At 41.8% G+C, this 18,307-nt stretch overlaps 1 protein-coding gene across 10 annotated transcripts in view; it reads left to right on the forward strand.

The window, feature by feature from the left end:
* The window catches only part of LOC140688970 (ankyrin repeat domain-containing protein 26-like), a 179,179-nt gene extending 163,353 nt beyond the window's left edge, over window positions 1-15,826 (forward strand). For all 10 annotated transcript variants that reach the window (XM_072948950.1, XM_072948960.1, XM_072948955.1 and 7 more), the window contains 6 exons: window positions 206-358; window positions 6,647-7,012; window positions 7,591-7,796; window positions 9,398-9,650; window positions 14,346-14,391; window positions 15,551-15,826. In XM_072948950.1, coding sequence (XP_072805051.1) covers window positions 206-358; window positions 6,647-7,012; window positions 7,591-7,796; window positions 9,398-9,650; window positions 14,346-14,391; window positions 15,551-15,606 — 1,080 coding nt within the window. In that variant the 3' untranslated portion in view covers window positions 15,607-15,826. The remainder of the gene's footprint in view (window positions 1-205; window positions 359-6,646; window positions 7,013-7,590; window positions 7,797-9,397; window positions 9,651-14,345; window positions 14,392-15,550) is intronic.
* Window positions 15,827-18,307: the final 2,481 nt, after the last annotated feature.

Below are 18,307 nucleotides of genomic sequence, written 5' to 3' on the forward strand. Positions count from 1 at the left end.
TAACTTCCTGTCGGTAAGGCAGGAGGGTCACGCCTTCTGTGGGTTTAATGAAATTCAGTAGACAGGAATGTGTGCCTATGATGAAAAGACAGTGAACTGATGTCTGTGGGGATAGTTCTCAAAGCCCATTTGTTGGAGTTACATATTATTAATGTAACTTAATGATAAGGTGACAGAAAATTCAGTAACAGACTTATCTTTTTAGGCCCGTATGAGACAGCTTCAGCAAGAACTGGCTGGCACCCGAAAGAAAGTGTCCATGTTGGAAGCATCCCTGGAGGTGACAGCACATCATCAAACTAACTCAGAAAATAAGAGACAGGATGGAGAGAGGAAGCCACATCAAACTGCGAACCCAGTATGTATGAAATCCAGCACGTCGGCCGTGAACGTGCAGCGCAGAGTGTTGCAGGACACTAGCTTTTCAGGGACAGCTTTCTTTTGCATCTTCATTATAATTTCACTTTTATTTATAATGCACTTGTTTCTTAAATGTTGACTTTCATTCTGCCATTCTTTTTTTTTCTTATAATATTTACCCTTAGAGAAGTTGAGAATTATACCTCTTTTCTCACAGAAGTTAACTTTTTTTCCCTATTAAACAGTATGTTTTAGTGATCTCTCGCCACAATGAGGCAAGCTAGATAAAATCAGAGGATAATGTTTCATGGAATGTTCCAGAAAATTGTCATGTCTCATCTTCACTTTTGTGAATGGATATAGAACCTGTGTGTATTTATTTCATGGATCTCAGTATACCTTGTGCAGAAAGGTCATTATACAAACCAGTTGAAGTTAGACATTGCCTTCATTTTCTATTCATTTTAGACATGTTGTCAAAGCATGGAGAAGTTCAGATCACATCTGTACACCCAAAGTAGAGAATTAAGAAAATTGTCTGGATCCTGCCTTTGGATCTTTTTTTAACTTTGTTGAGATACAATTCACATATTATAGGGGGATTGCATAACTCAAGTGGTAGTGTGCATGCTTAGCATACACAAGGTCCTGGGTTCGATCCCCTGTACCTCCTCTAAAAATAAATAAGTAAAACTTAATTACTTCCCTCCACCAAAAAAGAAAAATATTCACGTATCGTATAATTCGCCCATTTAGGATGCATAGTTAGTATCTCCTAGTATAATCAGAGATGTGCAGCTGTCACCACAATCAATTTTAGAACATTCCCATCACCCCAAAAAGAAAGCCTGCATCCCTTGGCCATCACCCCCAGCACTGCAACCCCCCCATCCCCCGGCAACCACCAGTCTGACTTCTGTCTCTATAGATGTGCCTGTTCTGGGTGTTTCCCAGGAATGGAATCACATGCTGTGCGGTCCTTCATGATTAGCTTTTTTCATTTGACAGAACGTCTTCAAGGTTCATCCATGTTACAGCGCTTGTCAGTATTTCCATTTCTGTTTATTGTCAAACAGTACTCGGTTGTGGGGCTAAACCATTTATCCATCCATCAGTTGATGGACCTTTGGATTGCCTCTGCTTTTTGGCTATTGCTAATAATGCTGCTGTGAACATTGGGACTTGCTGTCCCAAGTTTTGGTGTAAACATGTTTCCACTTCTTTGGGGAATATACTTAAGGATGGAAATGCTGTCACATGGGTCATATGGTAACTCTGTTTAACCTTTTGAGGCCCTGCCATACTGTTTTCCAGAGTGGCTGCACCATCTAACATTTTTATCCAAAGTGTATAATTCTCCCAATTTCTATGCATTCCTGTCACCACTGGTCATCAGCTCTCCTGGTAGGTGTGAACTGGCATCTTGTTGTGGCTTTGATTTGTATTTTTCTAATGACTAAGAATGTTGGGGATCTTTTCATGAGCTTATCTATTTGTGTATCTTCTTTGAAGACCTGTCTGTTTAGGTTTTTGCCCATTTTCAAATTGGGTTGTCTTTTTATGATTGAATTGTCAGAGTCCTTTTTGTATCCTGGGTGCAAGCCTTTGATCAGATGTAGGATTTTCAAGTATTTCCTCCTGTTCAGGAGCTTGCCTTCTTACCTTCTTGATGGTGTCTTTTGAAGAGTAGAAGTTTTTAATATTGATGAAGTTCAGTTAATCTATTTCTGTCTTTTACTGCCCTAAGAAACAAGTGCCAGATCCAGTCATGAAGACACATGCCTGTGTTTTCTTCTAAGAATTTTGTAGGTTTAGCTCTTTCATTTAGAGTTAATTTTATATATATTGTATGAGGTAGAGGTCAAATTTCATTCTTTTGCATGTGGATATCCAGTTGTCCCTGTACCATTTGTTAAAAAGACTATTATTGTCTCATTCAGTTATTTGACACTCGTATTGAAAATCAATTGACAGTAAATGTGAGGGTTTCTTTTAGATTCTCAGTGGTGATGCATTGATCTATGTCTGTCCCATGCCAGTACCAATTCAGATGTTATGAGAACTCTTTCCGAGTCTTCTTGCATAGTACCAGTTGTTTTACATCATAATAAAATGTCAGTGTCACGGAATGTCTGTAACTCCACTTCTGTGGAGATCTGCTGCGTCCTGAAGGGGCCTGTGGCCAGCTTATGCCTTGCTGACTCTGTGACATGACAGAAAGTAGGCTTGCAAAGGTAAAGTCCATTCCTTCCCCCAGTTCAGACCTTTAGTTTCTCACCCAGTGCCTCCCACTTCACTCCAGTTTCCATCAAATCATGGTCACGGGGTCTGCTGACTCAGTCTGCAATACACTTCATTATGTTGCACTCATTATAATTCATAGACTCATCCATAGATTTCACTACGAGAGGCAAAAGATTAAGCCTGGAGAAGATTAATTCAACCCTCCTCTTTGGAAGCCTCTCTAATCCATCATCTTGCGGTGCACGATGAAGTCCTCTTCTGGCTTGGTTCCTGTGTGTCACTCTGGTGCCGATCTTGTTCTTGGTGCAGATCCTGCATTCTCAGCTCCCTGTGTCTACCTCGCTTTACTTAAAAGGAGAGGTGCCTAGCTGTATTGTATAGCTTAATGCATAATGAATGAAATAAATATCTCATCCCATCCAAGGAAAATTTTCCCAGAGTACAGCTGTTAAAGATTAGATAATATTCAGTCAGTTTATCAGAAACAGATAACAGATTCGTAATTTGAATTTCAAAAGTTCAAAGCCAGTCTGTGTTATATGGAGAAGCATTGTGCTACAACATGAAGCTGAGACAGTCTTACCTTCCCTTACCAACGAGCTTTTAAGTAAGGTAAAGGAAAAATTGTATTTAATTTAAATACTGCCAAAGGACACTACATTTATGGTTCCATAATACTTTATTTTCTCTCTGAGGAAAGGAAAATGAAGAGTGAGTGCTAGATTAGTAAGTTCTCAAAGCTGCCTGTCACTTAGAAGTTCAGTTCGTTGAAATGAGGTAAAAAGGTTGATTTTGGTAAACTATTTCTAGTTGTTTTTCAATTATTAGACATCAAATCCTGTGTCTCCTTGCTTACCAGGCTTCCTTATCCTGAAAGTTGAGGGGAGACTGTGAAATACATGCCTGTTTGTAAGAAGCTATAATTGGAGGGAACTCTGAAGTACCTTCCTTCTCACTAGTTCTGAGGTCTTTCAGTTTACGTGCTGTTTCTCATCAGCACTTTGTCATTAGTAAGTTAATCTCAACGTTTGTTACTTTCCAGTTTATAGGAGACCAATTTCTACTCTATTCAAGTTACATTTCATACTATCTTTTTTTATCCACTCTTCTGTTTATCTGTTTTTGCCTAACAAACTCCCCAAAGTTCAGTGGCTTAAATAAGCATTTATTTTGTTCACAACCTACCCTTAGGAAAAGTGTGGCCCAGACAGCTGGCCTCTATTCCTCTCAGCTTCAGGTGGGGCAGCTCGAAGGCAGGGGCCTGGAATCACGTGAAGGTTCATCCACTGATGTCTGATGGTTGATGTCGGCGGTGGGCTGTGGCTTAGGTGGGGCGGGCAGGTGGACCGCCTCCCCTGGAACACGGAAGTTGTCTCTGTGGCCTGAGCTTGCCCGCCTGAGACTGGGTTCCAGGGTTAAGAGCGAGGCAGAAGCTGAAATGCCTTTTCAAACCGAGCCCTGCAGTTCACTCGGTGCCACTTTCACCATTTTCTGTTCATTAGGAGCAGGGCACTTAAGGTTGGCCCATATTCTCTTTTTTATGGAACTAATTTTGAAAATTTATGGAGACATTCAAAAACCAGCCTAATCTACTCACTAGCCACAATGTTTTGTTACTGCTTCCATACGAGAAATCCACTTGTCCCTACTCGGTCGTGAGCAGGCCTCGGTCGCTGTGGTGTTAGGCTCAGGCTCCAGCTTTCTGGAGTACAGCCCTTGGGTACACGCCTCTCAGTGCTGAGGCTTGAGGATAAGGAGACACGGGTTATTTGCCGCCCTACGCCCGACAGTCTGCTGAACTGCTGAGGGCTCCCTCGCTCACAGATGGAAGATGGGAGGCACGCTGGCCTGTAGCTGTTCTGCAGTGCAGCCTGATGCTGCCGGCTCTTTGATTAGGACTTAGTCCTAACCCTGGGAGGGGTTCTCCTTCGCTGCCCTCTCTGAGCTCTTTGTTCTGTCCCTTTCATGAGCAGTAACCTGTGTTTGCAGCTGAGCAGTTCTCTCCAGCCAGCTTCGTCCTTGTAGACCTTCTAAGAAAAACCCAAAGGCCTCTTCCCATTTTGCACTGTCTTGTCTCTTTCAGTCCAAGCTAGCAAGCAGTAGTTTTGCTAGCACAGTTCTCTTTAAAACTTTGAATTTCCTGTGAATTTTTTTGGGGTTCCTGCCATTGGAAAGGCTACTCTCACGTCTTTTTGAGATAAACTCTTCACCTTGGGCTTCCTGTGAAGCTGTTGGGGGGCCATGCCTTTGAAATTCTTATGCTTTTAAGATCTTTAAAGGAATTTGAGGCAGCACGTTAAATCTTTCCAAGGTCTTAACAAAGTCTTGGCTTCATCTTTAGACTGCTTTCCTGGCAGCACCCTAGATTTGATCCTCGCCCAGAAGCCGTTTCTCTGCTTACCCATTATGTGACCATTGGGCATGTGGAGATGCTTTTAATGGGAAACAGATATTTGAACCCAGTGAGTCCTGGTTCCTTTCTATTTAATATTTTTTTTGTTTGTTTTAGCGTATCTCATCAATTTTACTTTCAGCTGTTCGGTAGCAAGAGTCCCGTTGCCTCCGGTTTCAGGGTCGTCATTTCTTCCCTGGCCTAGTAGCCGTCACTCTCAGCCCTTCAAGGGCCCTCAGGCTTCCACTCACAGTCTCGTGGACACTTTGGGTTTTCACTCTTACTCTTCTCTACATCTGCTCAGGTTTCGCCTACCTCCAGGTGCAAAGGCATCCCCACATTTTGGGTTCTTTTTTAATGGCTGTGCCCCATTTTTAATATCAATATCTGTGCCAGTTATTTATTGCTAATAATTTATATAATAAACTGCCTCAAAACCTGGTGACTCAAAACAGCATTTGCTTGGTTCCCAAATGTGTGTTTAGACAAGGCTCAGTGGAGCCAGCTCATTTCTTCTCCACTTGGCATCAAGCAGGCTGTAGAATAATCTAAAGGCTTGTTCATGCCCATGTCTGGAAGTTGGAGCTGGCTTTGGTTAAGGATATTCCCTGGGGTCATCAGCTGGGACAGCTGTGTGTACAAAGACTCAGTAGGTGGCCTGGGCTTCACAGCGTGGTGACTGGGTTCTAAGGGTGAGCATCCCTATGGAGTGAAAGTCAGAGGCCATTTAGCCTTAGAAATCACACAGCAGTGCCCCCACATTCTGTCCCCTAGAAACCAGTTAACTGAGGCCAGTACCTACTTCAGGGGAGGGAATTTCGCAGGGGAAGTGTCAAGGAATTTGTAGAGATGTTTTACAACCACCACCTCCGCCTGCCTTGTCTTAGCAAACAATCCTTCTATCTGAAGGAGCGCAGTTCTTCCCAAGTCAGTGTCACTGAAATTCCAGCAAGTTTTTTTGTTTGTTTTTGTTGAGTATGTTCTCTTGTTTTGTGGAGAACCACACAGGATTACAAGAATGAAGGCTGTTTTGTTTGTTTAGAAAAATGTATGGGTCATCTTACTAAACCACTACACTAGGAGATGGATTTCTCCTTAACTCTGTGAATCATTCATTGCTCCTTGGAGTGCAATTCAAACAAGCATAAGATATTTGTAGTTCAGAGAAGGGCTTATGGCATTAGAATCCATATTTGTAAGATGTATTAATTGCAGTCTTTTTTTCAAAGTCTTGTTTTGGGAGGCATTTATTAATTCAGCCCTAAGTAACTCAATATGATCTCCCTAAAACTTTAAAAATCATGAAGAGTTAAGACTTGGGGAAGGAAAGGGTAAGAGACTTTCTACTAAGAGGTGCCTTGTAGTCATTTTATGTAGGAAAGACATGAAACAATTACAGAAACATAAGAGTGTAAAATCAAGTACAAATGTATAACAAAGATGATGACAGTAAACAGTATATTTTTGTGACTCTTGGTGGTTTGAACTTTTTTTCTTGATTTTCTGAGTAATTTGAGTTTCTCCATTCCACAAGGTAGATATACCATTTTATTGTAACTGAATTTATTTCAACCTTTGATGCTGGGTTAGAGTTAGGCTGTTCTCAGTCTGCTAAACTCATTACCAAACAATTTTACCTTTTTCACGCAGAATGCTGATCTTCCAGCAAAAGAGGAATCTACGTCTTCAGTACTTCTCCATCTGAGTGCAGAAACTCAGCTTCTTCTAAAGGAGATATTATCTGTGAAACAGATGCAAAAGAAATGTGAAGCACTAGAGGAGGAGAAGAAGAAGTTGGAGGAAGAAGCAGTAAACTTCAGACGTCACCTCGAAATGAATACAGTGGAGCACAGTCAAGTGGAGCAGGACAAACGGGAGACTGAAGAGCAAGCAAGATGGGCTGTAGTAGAAGCACTGAAACAGCTCAGGCGAGCTATGCAGTACAGATGGGAAACTGAAGAGCAAGGAAGACATGATGTAGTAGAAAAACTGAAAGAAATCAGCCAGTTTTTACAGGTGAGACACTGATCTGTAAGGTGCTTTAACTCACTTCGCTGAGAATTACAGTTCGGATGTGTACATTTTATGTGTTCCCTCTACTTCCCATATAGCAGTTTGTTTTGTAGATTTCTGGAAGGAAGGCCGCATTTGTTACTCCCTTTAAATAATTCAGTTTCCATCATTACTATCACTAAATTGATGTTTCAGAACAACTCTCACTAGACAATCGTTTTTAAGACCAATTGGTGTAAATCAAGACCACTAGGAGGAAAAGCATATGTTGTGATGTAATACTGTGCCACATTCTTGGATTACTCCTAGGTTGTATTCTTCAATTTTTAAAAGTTTAGATTGATCCTATTATTCTTTGAACTATCACATTACATGAGTACTAATGTAAGGGTGATTCCACTTTCATTTCATAATTCAGATTTAATTCACTTGACATTGATGATAAGTATTTTAAAGTTCAGCTTTTTTTCACACTTAAAATTGCTCTCTGAATCACTGACTCAAAACTAAAGGGAACAAATATACTGTAATTACTCAGGTTGTAAGTATTTTTAAAATTGTGTCCTTTTAATTTGCTGTAGGCACAAGCAGCATCTCAGGAAGACTTGCTCAGAGAGTGTAAACGCGCTTCAGTCAGTCAGATGGAACGCAGAGTTCAAGACCTGGAAACGGAACTGAGAAGGAAAACTTCTCAGTTGGATTGTAATGAAAAAGAATTGGAAAAATACAGGCAGCTGTACCTGGAAGAGCTAAAAAATAGAGTGTCACTGGCAAATCAACTAAACTCGTAAGTCAAAATGTAGAATGATACAAAATAATTTAGGTCACTAATTTGCCTCTAAGTCATGATTTTTATTGAGCCAGGTTCGTGAGGTGGGTAGCAAGTGAATGCTGACTAGACAGTGTAATTTTGGGAAATGGTGTTAGTAAATGAACTCTCGTTTAAAATGTCAGTCCAGGGCAGTTTGCATCTCCCTGTCTTTTGCTGCCTTTACATGACTTTATTTTTTATATTTGCATATATTTAACCTGGTCTAGTCTTTAAGCTAGGGGTTTTGCAAACTTCGTAATTTAGACAGCCATATTATCACAAAATTTCTAGTTGGAATTCCCATAAATAGAAATGTTAATGAGTTTAAAGTTAACTGTGTTTTGGAAGAGTACAACATAAACCCAAGGGGCCCAATTCTGGTGTTTGGTGAATTTACTTTCTTGATTGTGATATTTGGTGTCACCGCTCGTGGGCACCCTGAGACGAAGTACTGTGTCCTTCTAAGTTTGTCTCCGCTATGTAAAGGCATGCTTGGGGAATAGGGGGAAGTTCACATCTGGGTGAAGGGCAGTATAGTGGTTCACAAAGTGGCTAAAAAGAATATGGTGGCCTGCCCGAGGGGGTGTGTGGAAGACCGAAAGGGCAGGTCCCACCTCCGGTGCCTGAGTAGCAGTGTTATGAGCTACAGGTCTCCCCGCTATCCAAAACTAGAGTGTTCCTGTGAAAGTTGTCGGTGTAAAGCAAAAAGGCAATTACCTTAGGACACATCTTGCTGGTGGATGCATAAAATAATGCATAAAGCACAGGTGCTCACAGACACAGTCCAAAGCCGTGGCGGCGTGATGCCGGGATACTGAGCGTGGTTCTGGGAAAGGAGCTCGGTGGGGCCCCCTCTCGCTGCTCGGGGTGCCCATTGCCCCCCTGATGGCTTGGGCTAAAACAAGCACCCAGTGCTATTCTGGCTTTTAGCTTTTTTTTTTTTTTTTATGAAAGTGAAAATCCACTTGAGGTTTTTTTTTGGTTATGGAAAACAGGTGCTGATGTAGGCCTCTGGTAAAAGCAAAGTAACAAAGTGAGCTTTGGGACATTGGGGGACCCTTGAAATTGCCCCCTGGCGCTGTCGTAGTTCTTTCCCACCATCGACTCTGCCGCCTGGTGCCCCCCAGAGGGTGGTGGCTCTAAACTGTTCCTCAGTGCCGCATGCTTGATTTCTCCCAGGTAATGCGTGAATGTGTATATAAGGGGGGTGAAAGCAAATGCTTGAAAATGGCTTTGAGGGATGGTTTAGTTTTTATTTCTGAACTGGTTTCCTGAGGGTGAGTATGTCTAGGTGCAGCCAGTGCAGAAGGCAGTGGGGGTCCTCTGTGGGGGCGTCTCCATCTCTGACTCTCCCCACTTTGAAGTACTTGTTAGTTAAGGGCCCCCCCAGGGACATACGTCCTTCTTTAGGGCAGTTTTAAACTGTAATCATTTACAGTAGGTCTTCGCTGATGTATTTTTGGTGTTAAAACGCAGTTTAATGGGACAATCTGTTTACAATTATAGCAACTTCAGAAATACACATCACTTAGGAAGAAAACAAAATGAATGAAATCTGTGCTTTGCGAACCTCGCAGGGCTAATGAGAGGCTGGCTGAGATGAACACTGACCTTCAGCTGGAGAAACAGCACAAGAGTTCTTTCCTCGGCTCTGTTCCCGCACGGCCTGTTGACAGACCACCTCCTGCTGAAAGTTCTAGTACTGCTGAAAGTTCTAGTACTGCTGAAAGTTCTAGTACTAGCGTGGAGCCCGAAAGGAGTCGTCCTACTCGAAAAAGGCGCTTCAGGAATTTTCCACACCCTACAACCAGCATGAGCGATCTATTGAAGGTTAGTTATGTTATCTTCTTTCCCTTGGGTTTCAGATTTCTGATACAATTCTTGTTTTTAATTTGATGAGATTCTGAGTTGTTTATTTGACTTACGCACACTAAGTAAAAGCCATAATTAATCGTGCTAATGAAGGAGACAGAAATTTTATTTTTGAAGTCCCAGGACTTGTAATTTTCAAGAGATACCTGTCATAAACTTTATTCAATAAATGCAACTAAAGTGACAAATTTTAAAATTCTTAAAAAGCTCCATTTTAAATTCTATTTTAGAAATTAAGTATTATTGCCTAATAACTAGAGATACACTTTCCAATGTTTGGCGTAGCTTCTGATTGATTTCAGTTTGGCATTGGTTCATAGTCATTTTCAAGTTTTGCTGCACCCCAGTTTTTCTACCCCTCAGCATAAGTAAATGATTGGCATCGAGATACTTAACCACATATGGATGTTTTTTATTTAAAGGAATCCAAGGTAAATTCTTTTTGTGAATTCAATAAACTTGTAACACTAAAAACATTAAGTTCTGTTTTTAAGTTTAAAATGTTTATCATTTTCTTCTGTAAGAGTACATTCTTAATTGCTATTTTACTTACAGCATTGTTATTTTAATGGTTATAAAATGTCTTACTGAGCAATTGTAGGACATTTCTAAAGATGTAGTCAAGTAAAGCAAATATTTAAATTTTTAAAATGAAGTTCGCTTATGTCTCTGTCTTGCCCTCACCTGCAGGAATACCGAGGTGGCAATGATAGGGAGTCTTTAAATTACAACCAGTTTTCGTTGTGTATCGTTGTTAAAATAGCCATTGAAATCGGTGCACGTGGGTTTCTGGTTTGATGGTGTTTTCGTGATCTTGATGCAGAGAAGGGTAGCACGGGCCCTTGTTGAGTGAGGTCTCAACCTGCTTTTTCTCACTTGGCTTCATGTCATAATAAATCAAAGAAGAAAAAAGCTCAGGTTTCATAGACAGTGTTTTGGGTAAATTGAGCCTAAGTGCTTCAGAGTCATGAAACCGGACTGCGTGGTGTTAAAAAAAAATGCATGGCTAACACTCCCGCCAGTGGATAAGCATGATGCAAACTCGAAATGTTTTCATTAGTTGTCACCAAGAAATCGATAGTGTGTCTCTTTGCAGGATGATGGTGGAAGAGTGTGAGTGCAAAAGCAATGCAGGAGAAGACTCCTGAGGACAGTAGTTTCTTTTAATGCTTTTGGAGGAAAGAGGTGTCTGTTTTTTAGTACTTGTAGGTACACAGGAAAATAATTTATTTTAAACTCAGTGTTGTAGTTCCAAGGTATATGTAGTTCTTCTGTGGGGCCGTGGGGCTGTGGGGCCGAATCATGCTGGGTTGAGCAGGGAGGTTAACAAGCCCCGCTCTGTCCGGGTGCAGAGACACGGCTCCCTCAGCGCTGCCGGGCGCCTCACAGGAGCTATTATTGTACTGTTACTGCTTACAGATTTCTTAGACTTAGAGAAAGAAGATGCCTTGTGGAATTGCTAGGGAGGTAATTACTTCTGCTGGGAAAACATAAAGTAATGCTATGCGAGCTGTGAACATACTGTTTAAAATGACAGAAAGGGATGGGTTTTTGCATGGGGCTTAACAAAACAACAGACTTCCACAGCTTTTCAGCTATGGTTCTAGAAAGCAAAATGTCAAAAATGGCATTGGGATTGAATGTAACATTCTCCTTTATGTGCAAGGTTTTAACATTTTGGACTGTTCCTACTGTGAAGTTCCAGCTTACTCAGCATTTTTTTTCTAACTTGACAGAAGTATTGCTCTAAGTCTGTGATTTTAGTGGTGCTGGTGGTCGAAGCAAGTTTTTTCCAGTTGATAACACTTGGGTTTATTGCCTCTCTTACTGCTGCATGAAGTACAGCCTTGTGCCTTGACATTGTTGTAGTGGTAATAGATGGACCCCATATCTGTTTTGCCAGTTTGTACCCTCAGATTTCACATTCTAGTTATTTCTGGGATGTTTTGTCCTACATGTCAGAAGCAATTTTACAGTTTTACTCAATTATGTTACTCAATTATATTACTATAAAATACAAAAAGTTAAAATTAGCCTGAGCAGATACGTCACTGTTAGATTTTCTTGCACATAAAATTTTTTTCTGAGAACTGAAAACTTAAAAATTGATCCCAGACAGTATTATAACAGACAAAATTTCTCTGTTTTTAAGACTTTTTTATGTTCAAGAGTTTTTAAGTATTGGTGTGCCTAACATGAAGCATGGCCACAATAGTTAATAAATGTCCTTCAAATCTATTTTAAATAGGAAGACTAAATTTTACACTCACTGATTTTGGACTTTTGGTGTATTACTGACACTTTCAAACATCTTCTAATGATTTATTTAACTAATTTTTAAATTTCTCAAATGTCCATTCAGTTTAGCTGCCCCTTTTCTAAATGGGATTATACCAGTGCACCAGAGCTAAAACGATTAATATTCCTAAGACTTTAACTTTTTACATGACACAGCACTGCGTCTCAGCAGGATCTGGTCACGTTTCTTTTAAAAGTAGGCTTCCAAGGCAGGGCACATCCACTCTGAATTTTAATTCTAATCAAACTATCACAGTAGTTAAGCTCACCTCTCGTAAGGCAGGAGCAGAGTTCAGTAACCTTGTTTCTGCTATCAGCTCTCTGCCCTGTGGACTCCCTCCTGGCCTCATTTCATTTTGTCTGAATGGACAAATGAGGAAGCGTGTTATCTTTTGAAAGCCAGTCACTCAGCTTCTTCCAGTTCTTTTTCTTTCATTCACTTTTTTCTCTGTAGTTAATTTTTTAGCTCCTTGATCAACAAATTCTTTCTCATTTCTTTTCTCTGCAGCAAAATACATGTATTTAATAGTTACATGCTGACAAGTGTCATTTCCTTCATTAACCTATTTACAACAGTATGATGAATCAGAGTGGTTAAATGACTTGATTTTATTACATTTCTGGAATTGTACTTATTTTTATAACATTTAAAATAAGAACAATACCAAGTTTTAACTTAAAAGTATCAATAATCTGAAACTATATTCACTTTGGTAATGAACATGTGTGTCTACGTGTGTGACAAGTCTGTTTTTATCAAATTGATCTCGGAAAGGGCAGCATTATCTTCCAGCCTGTGACCTCAGTTTTGACCTCAATCCTGCAGTGTCCCCAGTGGGACCTTCCATTTCTATGGGACATAGTCTGCAAACCGCCAGTTATGAGAGAATCCTCCTAATTAAAAATCATTAGAATTAAAACTTGCTGATACATTGTCTTCCTGTGTATAATTTTCTTACCTTCTGTGTTTTTGTTAAATGGAAAAGTTTAAGTAAAACTGCAGGTGCCTTCTCCTTATTAATGTTGGACTTCAGACCACTTCCACCATCTGGACATGGGGGTCCTCACCTAGAAATAAGCATAAGGGTCCCAGAAGTACATGTTTAGGAAAATAGCTTTGCAGAGGAAAAGAGAGTAATCTACATTCAACTCGTGTAAAAGTGTGATCTACATTTTGCATAGTGTTTATTAATGGTTATGTGAAATTATTTCTGTCAAGGCTTCTCCCTTCATCTGCTAGGCGTTTTTCACTTCACAGGACCCTCCTGGCACTGTTGTCATGTTGTTGATGGCATAAGGCCTCTCTAGAATGCTCTTGTCAGACAGTGTTATGGAAAACAGTCTCTGAAAATATTGGCAAGCGGTAGCCCCAAATTTTGTCTTTGCACCTAACATTTACAGAAGCCTCAGCTCTCATGTCGCTGTTACCACCGCAGTGTTTATGTCTGGTGTACTGTTTAGAACCTGTTTAGTGAGTGGGTGACTTTCATAAGAAAGGTTTTTAAAAGAGCACTCTAGATGGGGACCCTTGTAGTTTGAAGTGTCCCCACACATTTCATAATTAAATACGTAACTAATTAAGTCAAATTTCAAAAAGTTGGCCCTAGTTTCTAGAAGGGAAACAAAGTTACAGTTAAAGAATTAGGTATTGTTCTCCTTGTTTCTAGCTCTAGGAAGTTGTGAATCAGAAACCAACTTTGAAAACTGGCACTAGCCTCTCCTTCTCTTCAAGCAGATTTTCTGACATAAATATTTTAGTCATCTACAGAGAGCAAAATACATTTGCTTAACTTGTCTGCCAGTAGAATTTTCACTTGACATTATAACAGAACCCCTTCCTTCATTTTATGTGTCTAAGATTCTGTGCTAAAAACATTAGCATAGAACAGACCTTAAAATTTTAGTTTTCTAAAAGTGCAGGAATGGAAAGCTCATTTTAAGGAAAAATCCATTCAAGTTAAAAAAAGCTAAACTTTTACAAAGGGCAGTTTTTCTAAGAACTGCAGAGCAATGCATTCAGTGTGAAACATGACTTGAACTGTTGAAACTCTTCGTGCCAGTAAGATCGGGCGTTGCCCTCTGAGATTATGTGTATCAGACAGGGCAGTGTTTACTGTGCTTTGCATCAGGGGAATCTAAGTAGCCTCACAGATACGTGTTCTCTGTTATCTAAAATCAAAGTGAGTAGGAATTTATTTTATTTTATTCATGTGATTATTTTTCTATTTAAGCAATCCCCACGTTAAGTCAAGTCTCTAAAAGTATTATTTAAAGGCCACATTTCATAAGCTAACTCATTCCTATGATCATGTTTCTTGTTTCACTTAAACATTAAAAATATTTGACTTATTGCAGATGCGGAAGAAGCTGATAAACAATGTATCTAGAGAATTAAAAGAAGGTATGTTGCCAACATTTCTGAATTAAATTTAGACGTTGATTTCTGAAATACACTCTAAACAGTAAATGGCACCTCTTTCTATTGCTTGAATAACAGATACAATGTTAAGCTTTTTTCTTATACATAGCTGATGAAAAATGTGAGAGCATAATTTCATTCATAATGATAAATATACTTATTCCTCATTTATTCATCATGATCCATAGCTTTAAAAAAAAACTCAAGAAGTCTGTGTTCTCTATTTCTGGCTGTGCCCTTCTCTCCTGCTGTCCCCATGGGCCTGTCACCTGCACACGGACCTGTTTTCAGAAAGCGTGGAGGTCATCAGCTTCTCGAGTTTCTGGTAGTGACTGAGGCCAAAAACCCAGACTCAGGCAATCTCAGTTCATATAGCTGTCACCTGGTGGGTGACAATTTCTTGTCATTCACTTTGTCACTGGTTAACCTTTTGCCCTCAGGAAAAATCCCAAATTCCTTAGCTTGGAAGAAAAACACCCACATCGATTTGGCTCTTGCCAGAGTCTTCAGCCGTATCTCTTTTCTCCCCTGCTCTGCCCCTTGGCTCCAGCGACTGGTCAGACTGCGTCCAGCTCCGCGGGTGCCCTTCCTGCCTCTGCTCTTTGTGTTTGCTTCTTTCCTGTCCCTCCCACACTTTCTCCTCCTTCAGGTATCTGCTTACACATCACGGCCACCAAAGAGGGGACAATATTGACACAAAGCTGGACGTCCTTTCTGAGTGTTCAACTCTGCCCTCTTTTATACCTGTCATGGCATTTATGTCTCTGTACCGAAACTGCCTGTTCATCTATTTTGCCAGTTTACGGTACATGATCTTTCAGTTCAGGGTGGACTGTCATCTTCATCTTGTGGTTCCAGTGCTTGTCACAGTGCCTTAGCCCATGGTTGCTGAGTAAATGAATGAAGAATGAGAAAACCAGGCACTCTGATCCTTAGCCACGAGAGCAGTTAATTCAACGTGCAGCCCTGGGCAAAGTCTAGAGTAGTAATCTTGTGTTTTGTGTTGTAATCGTATGTAGGTATTTTTCATTCTTCTTAAAACTTGGAAAAGTCTCAGCTTTTCTGAAAAAGTAAGCTGACATTGAGTTACCTATGAAGAATTTTAAGTAAAGAACCTAATTCTTTCTCATTTTCTTTCCAGCTACTACTGAACTTGAATCTAAGTCCTATGGACTCTCTCGTAGGCTTGATGGATGAGTCAAGTCTAAGTGAAGATCTGACTTCGAAAGCACGTCAAGAATATGTGGACATTTTGAAGAAAAAGTGCACGATCTACAAAATAAATAGTAAACGTTTTACCTGCTGGGCTGTTTGCTGAACATTTTAGTTATTTCCCGTTAAGATACTGACACTGTTTATTAAGGGAAAATACTCTTGCATTCTATGTGCATGATTAAAATTTATGAAGTATTTTAAACCACGTTTTTCTGCATCTCATTGACTTTCAAGCAGATTTTGGGAATAAAACCCAGCACTTTGGAGTATTATATACTCAAACCGAGCCCGGATGCCAGCTGTTTAAACAGCACCCAACCACCCACAAAACTTGTCGTTGATGTTGAGCAGTGTTGATTGATAGCTTTTTTGAATTTTCCAGTGTTAATCACTGTCTATAGACCTAAAGATTTAGACGGACAGCGTTTGGATCTGCTGTGGCTGTTCCAGTGTTCTGATGGATCCCAACAATCGTTACGGTGCCATCAGCCTTTCTGCATGTTACCTTAAACACTGATTCACAGATGATTCCTCATGGAGAAATGAAACCTGCCTCAGGCTTTTCATCTTCTCTTATTTATTTACTTACCTTTTGGAAACAGTCTTAAAATTAGAGACAAGTTCTGAGCACCAGACGCAAACGGACGTTGTCACAAACCTGTCATCTCTCCCGTACATTCTCCTAAGGCGTCATTTCTCTTTCCTAAATGCACTTGTTCTACCGTAAGTTCTCTTGCTCTTCCCTCTCGCCAAGAAGTCATTTGTTTTTCAGAAAGTGCCTTTCTCCTTTTCCTGTCACGTGTTAAATTGTATGTAAGCCCCCACTTGTAGCCACCCCTTCAAGTCCCATTGCTTTGTGAACTCTTGCACGTGTCCATACGTAATTTTTTCCTCACAGTAATCTGCTTTAGTCAGTTTAATTTGCAGGTTCCCAGTTGCTGAACGTAAGACGGTAAAGGAAATACTCTCCTTCTCGACAGTTTCCAGGAGCTGAGATTTTAGTAACTCCTGCTTATACCCTTTATTCCCTTTTCTGTCCTTTCAGCGCACTTACTTGGCAAAACTCCCAGCTGCACAACAGACTGATTCTCACTCTTCCCCCTTACATCCCCCCAGGCGTCTAAGTGCTGCTGAAGAAAGTCACGCACTGCCCAGCTGTCCTACTCCTTTTACTTAGTTGATTTGCACCTTCTTCCTTCTCAGCGATGTTTTCAAATTCCCCTCTCTGTAAACACCTCCCTGTTGCTTCCCTCTCACTTGAACCAGACAGTCTTACTTCTGACGACAAACTTCCTGAGAGATCTGCCTGCTTCCCCACCAGCAGTCTGTCCCCACCCACCCTGGTGTGTCTTCCCCTTCCTCCATTCCCACGCAGCGAGTCACTGGTGACTCCCACGTCTAAACCAAAGTGACACCTTTCCGGCCCTTGTCTAACTGGCCTTCTCATGCCTCCGGGTGTTCCATGTGACCGACCTCTGGAACCGACCGCTGCCTGCAGCAAGATGACGTTGAAGGTGAGGGCCGCAGCCTTCTTGGTGAGCTCATTCCGTTTACCCTGGCTGTCTCCCATGGGTAAAGACAGGAAGTACACATTACTCAGTTTTTGTTTATTTTTCTCGTGTTAGTCTGCCTCACGTCAGGTTAATTCTCAGACCAGCCAGATGAGCCTAGAAGGGTGGAGGAACGCTCCCCGCCCCCACCCCAGCACAAGCCTGAGCACAGGTAGCTGCCACGCCTGCAGGGAAGAGATCCATGGCAAACTCCGCTATTCCTACTGCACTAGCCAGTGAGCTGAAGCTCACCTGCATGTCCTCCAGGCTGAGGTGGGGTCGCTGCTCCCGGCAGCAGAAGACTGCCTTTGTGAAAGGAAAATAAAAATGGAGTCTGCGTTGCTCGAGAGGGCTCACTGAGAAGGTGTGACTTACGCACATCTCAGCCCACGTAGAATCCGGCCCTGTGAGCATTTATGGCCCCAATGAAGCCATCCGGAACGCCTGCCAGAAGCTTAAGATACTTCCTAAGCCCCCACCCTGAAATAAGCTGATTCCTGGAGAGGGTCACTTGGCTTCCACTGCCCCGCCTGGCTGCCCTGTGGGTCAGCAGGAGCCAGGTGGTGTGATGGGAGGGCTGAGTGGCCATGGGACTGTGGGAGGGGCAGAGTGATCAGGTCCAGAAGGACAGGGACATGGAGCAGCAGCCTTGGAGGGCCCCACCCCGAGGTCCCTGTGGGACCTGAGCCTGAGATTTCAGCTCTGGAGCTCGGAGCTCAGCAGGGTGGGGCGGCCCCGGCAGGGCTGTGGGGTCCCAGGGTGACTGTTGTGAGGACCACCTGCTATCCTCGGGAGACCAGGGCCTGGGGTCTAGCTGGCCACCCCTCTCCAGGTGACCTCTGGGGCCTCAGTGTTCCCATCTGAGAAGCAGGGATAGCATGTCTTAAATTGGAGGGTGGCTGTGAGAACTACGTGGAAAACGGGTGCAGAGGGCTGCAAATGGGTCTGGCGCAAAGTGCCCAGTAAACACTTGTGGGAATGACCCCTCTCGGGAGCTGGTAGCCTTTGGAGACCCCGCTGAGCCGTGCGTGCTCTCCTCCTCCATCTGTGCGTGACAGCCACCACGTCCCAGGAGGGCATGCAGGGAGCCGGCCACCCTCCTGCTCCCAGGATGGCTCAGCGGATATTTGCTT

Source organism: Vicugna pacos, chromosome 24 (genome assembly GCF_048564905.1).
Source record: "Vicugna pacos chromosome 24, VicPac4, whole genome shotgun sequence".
NCBI classification, from domain to species: Eukaryota; Metazoa; Chordata; class Mammalia; order Artiodactyla; family Camelidae; genus Vicugna; species Vicugna pacos.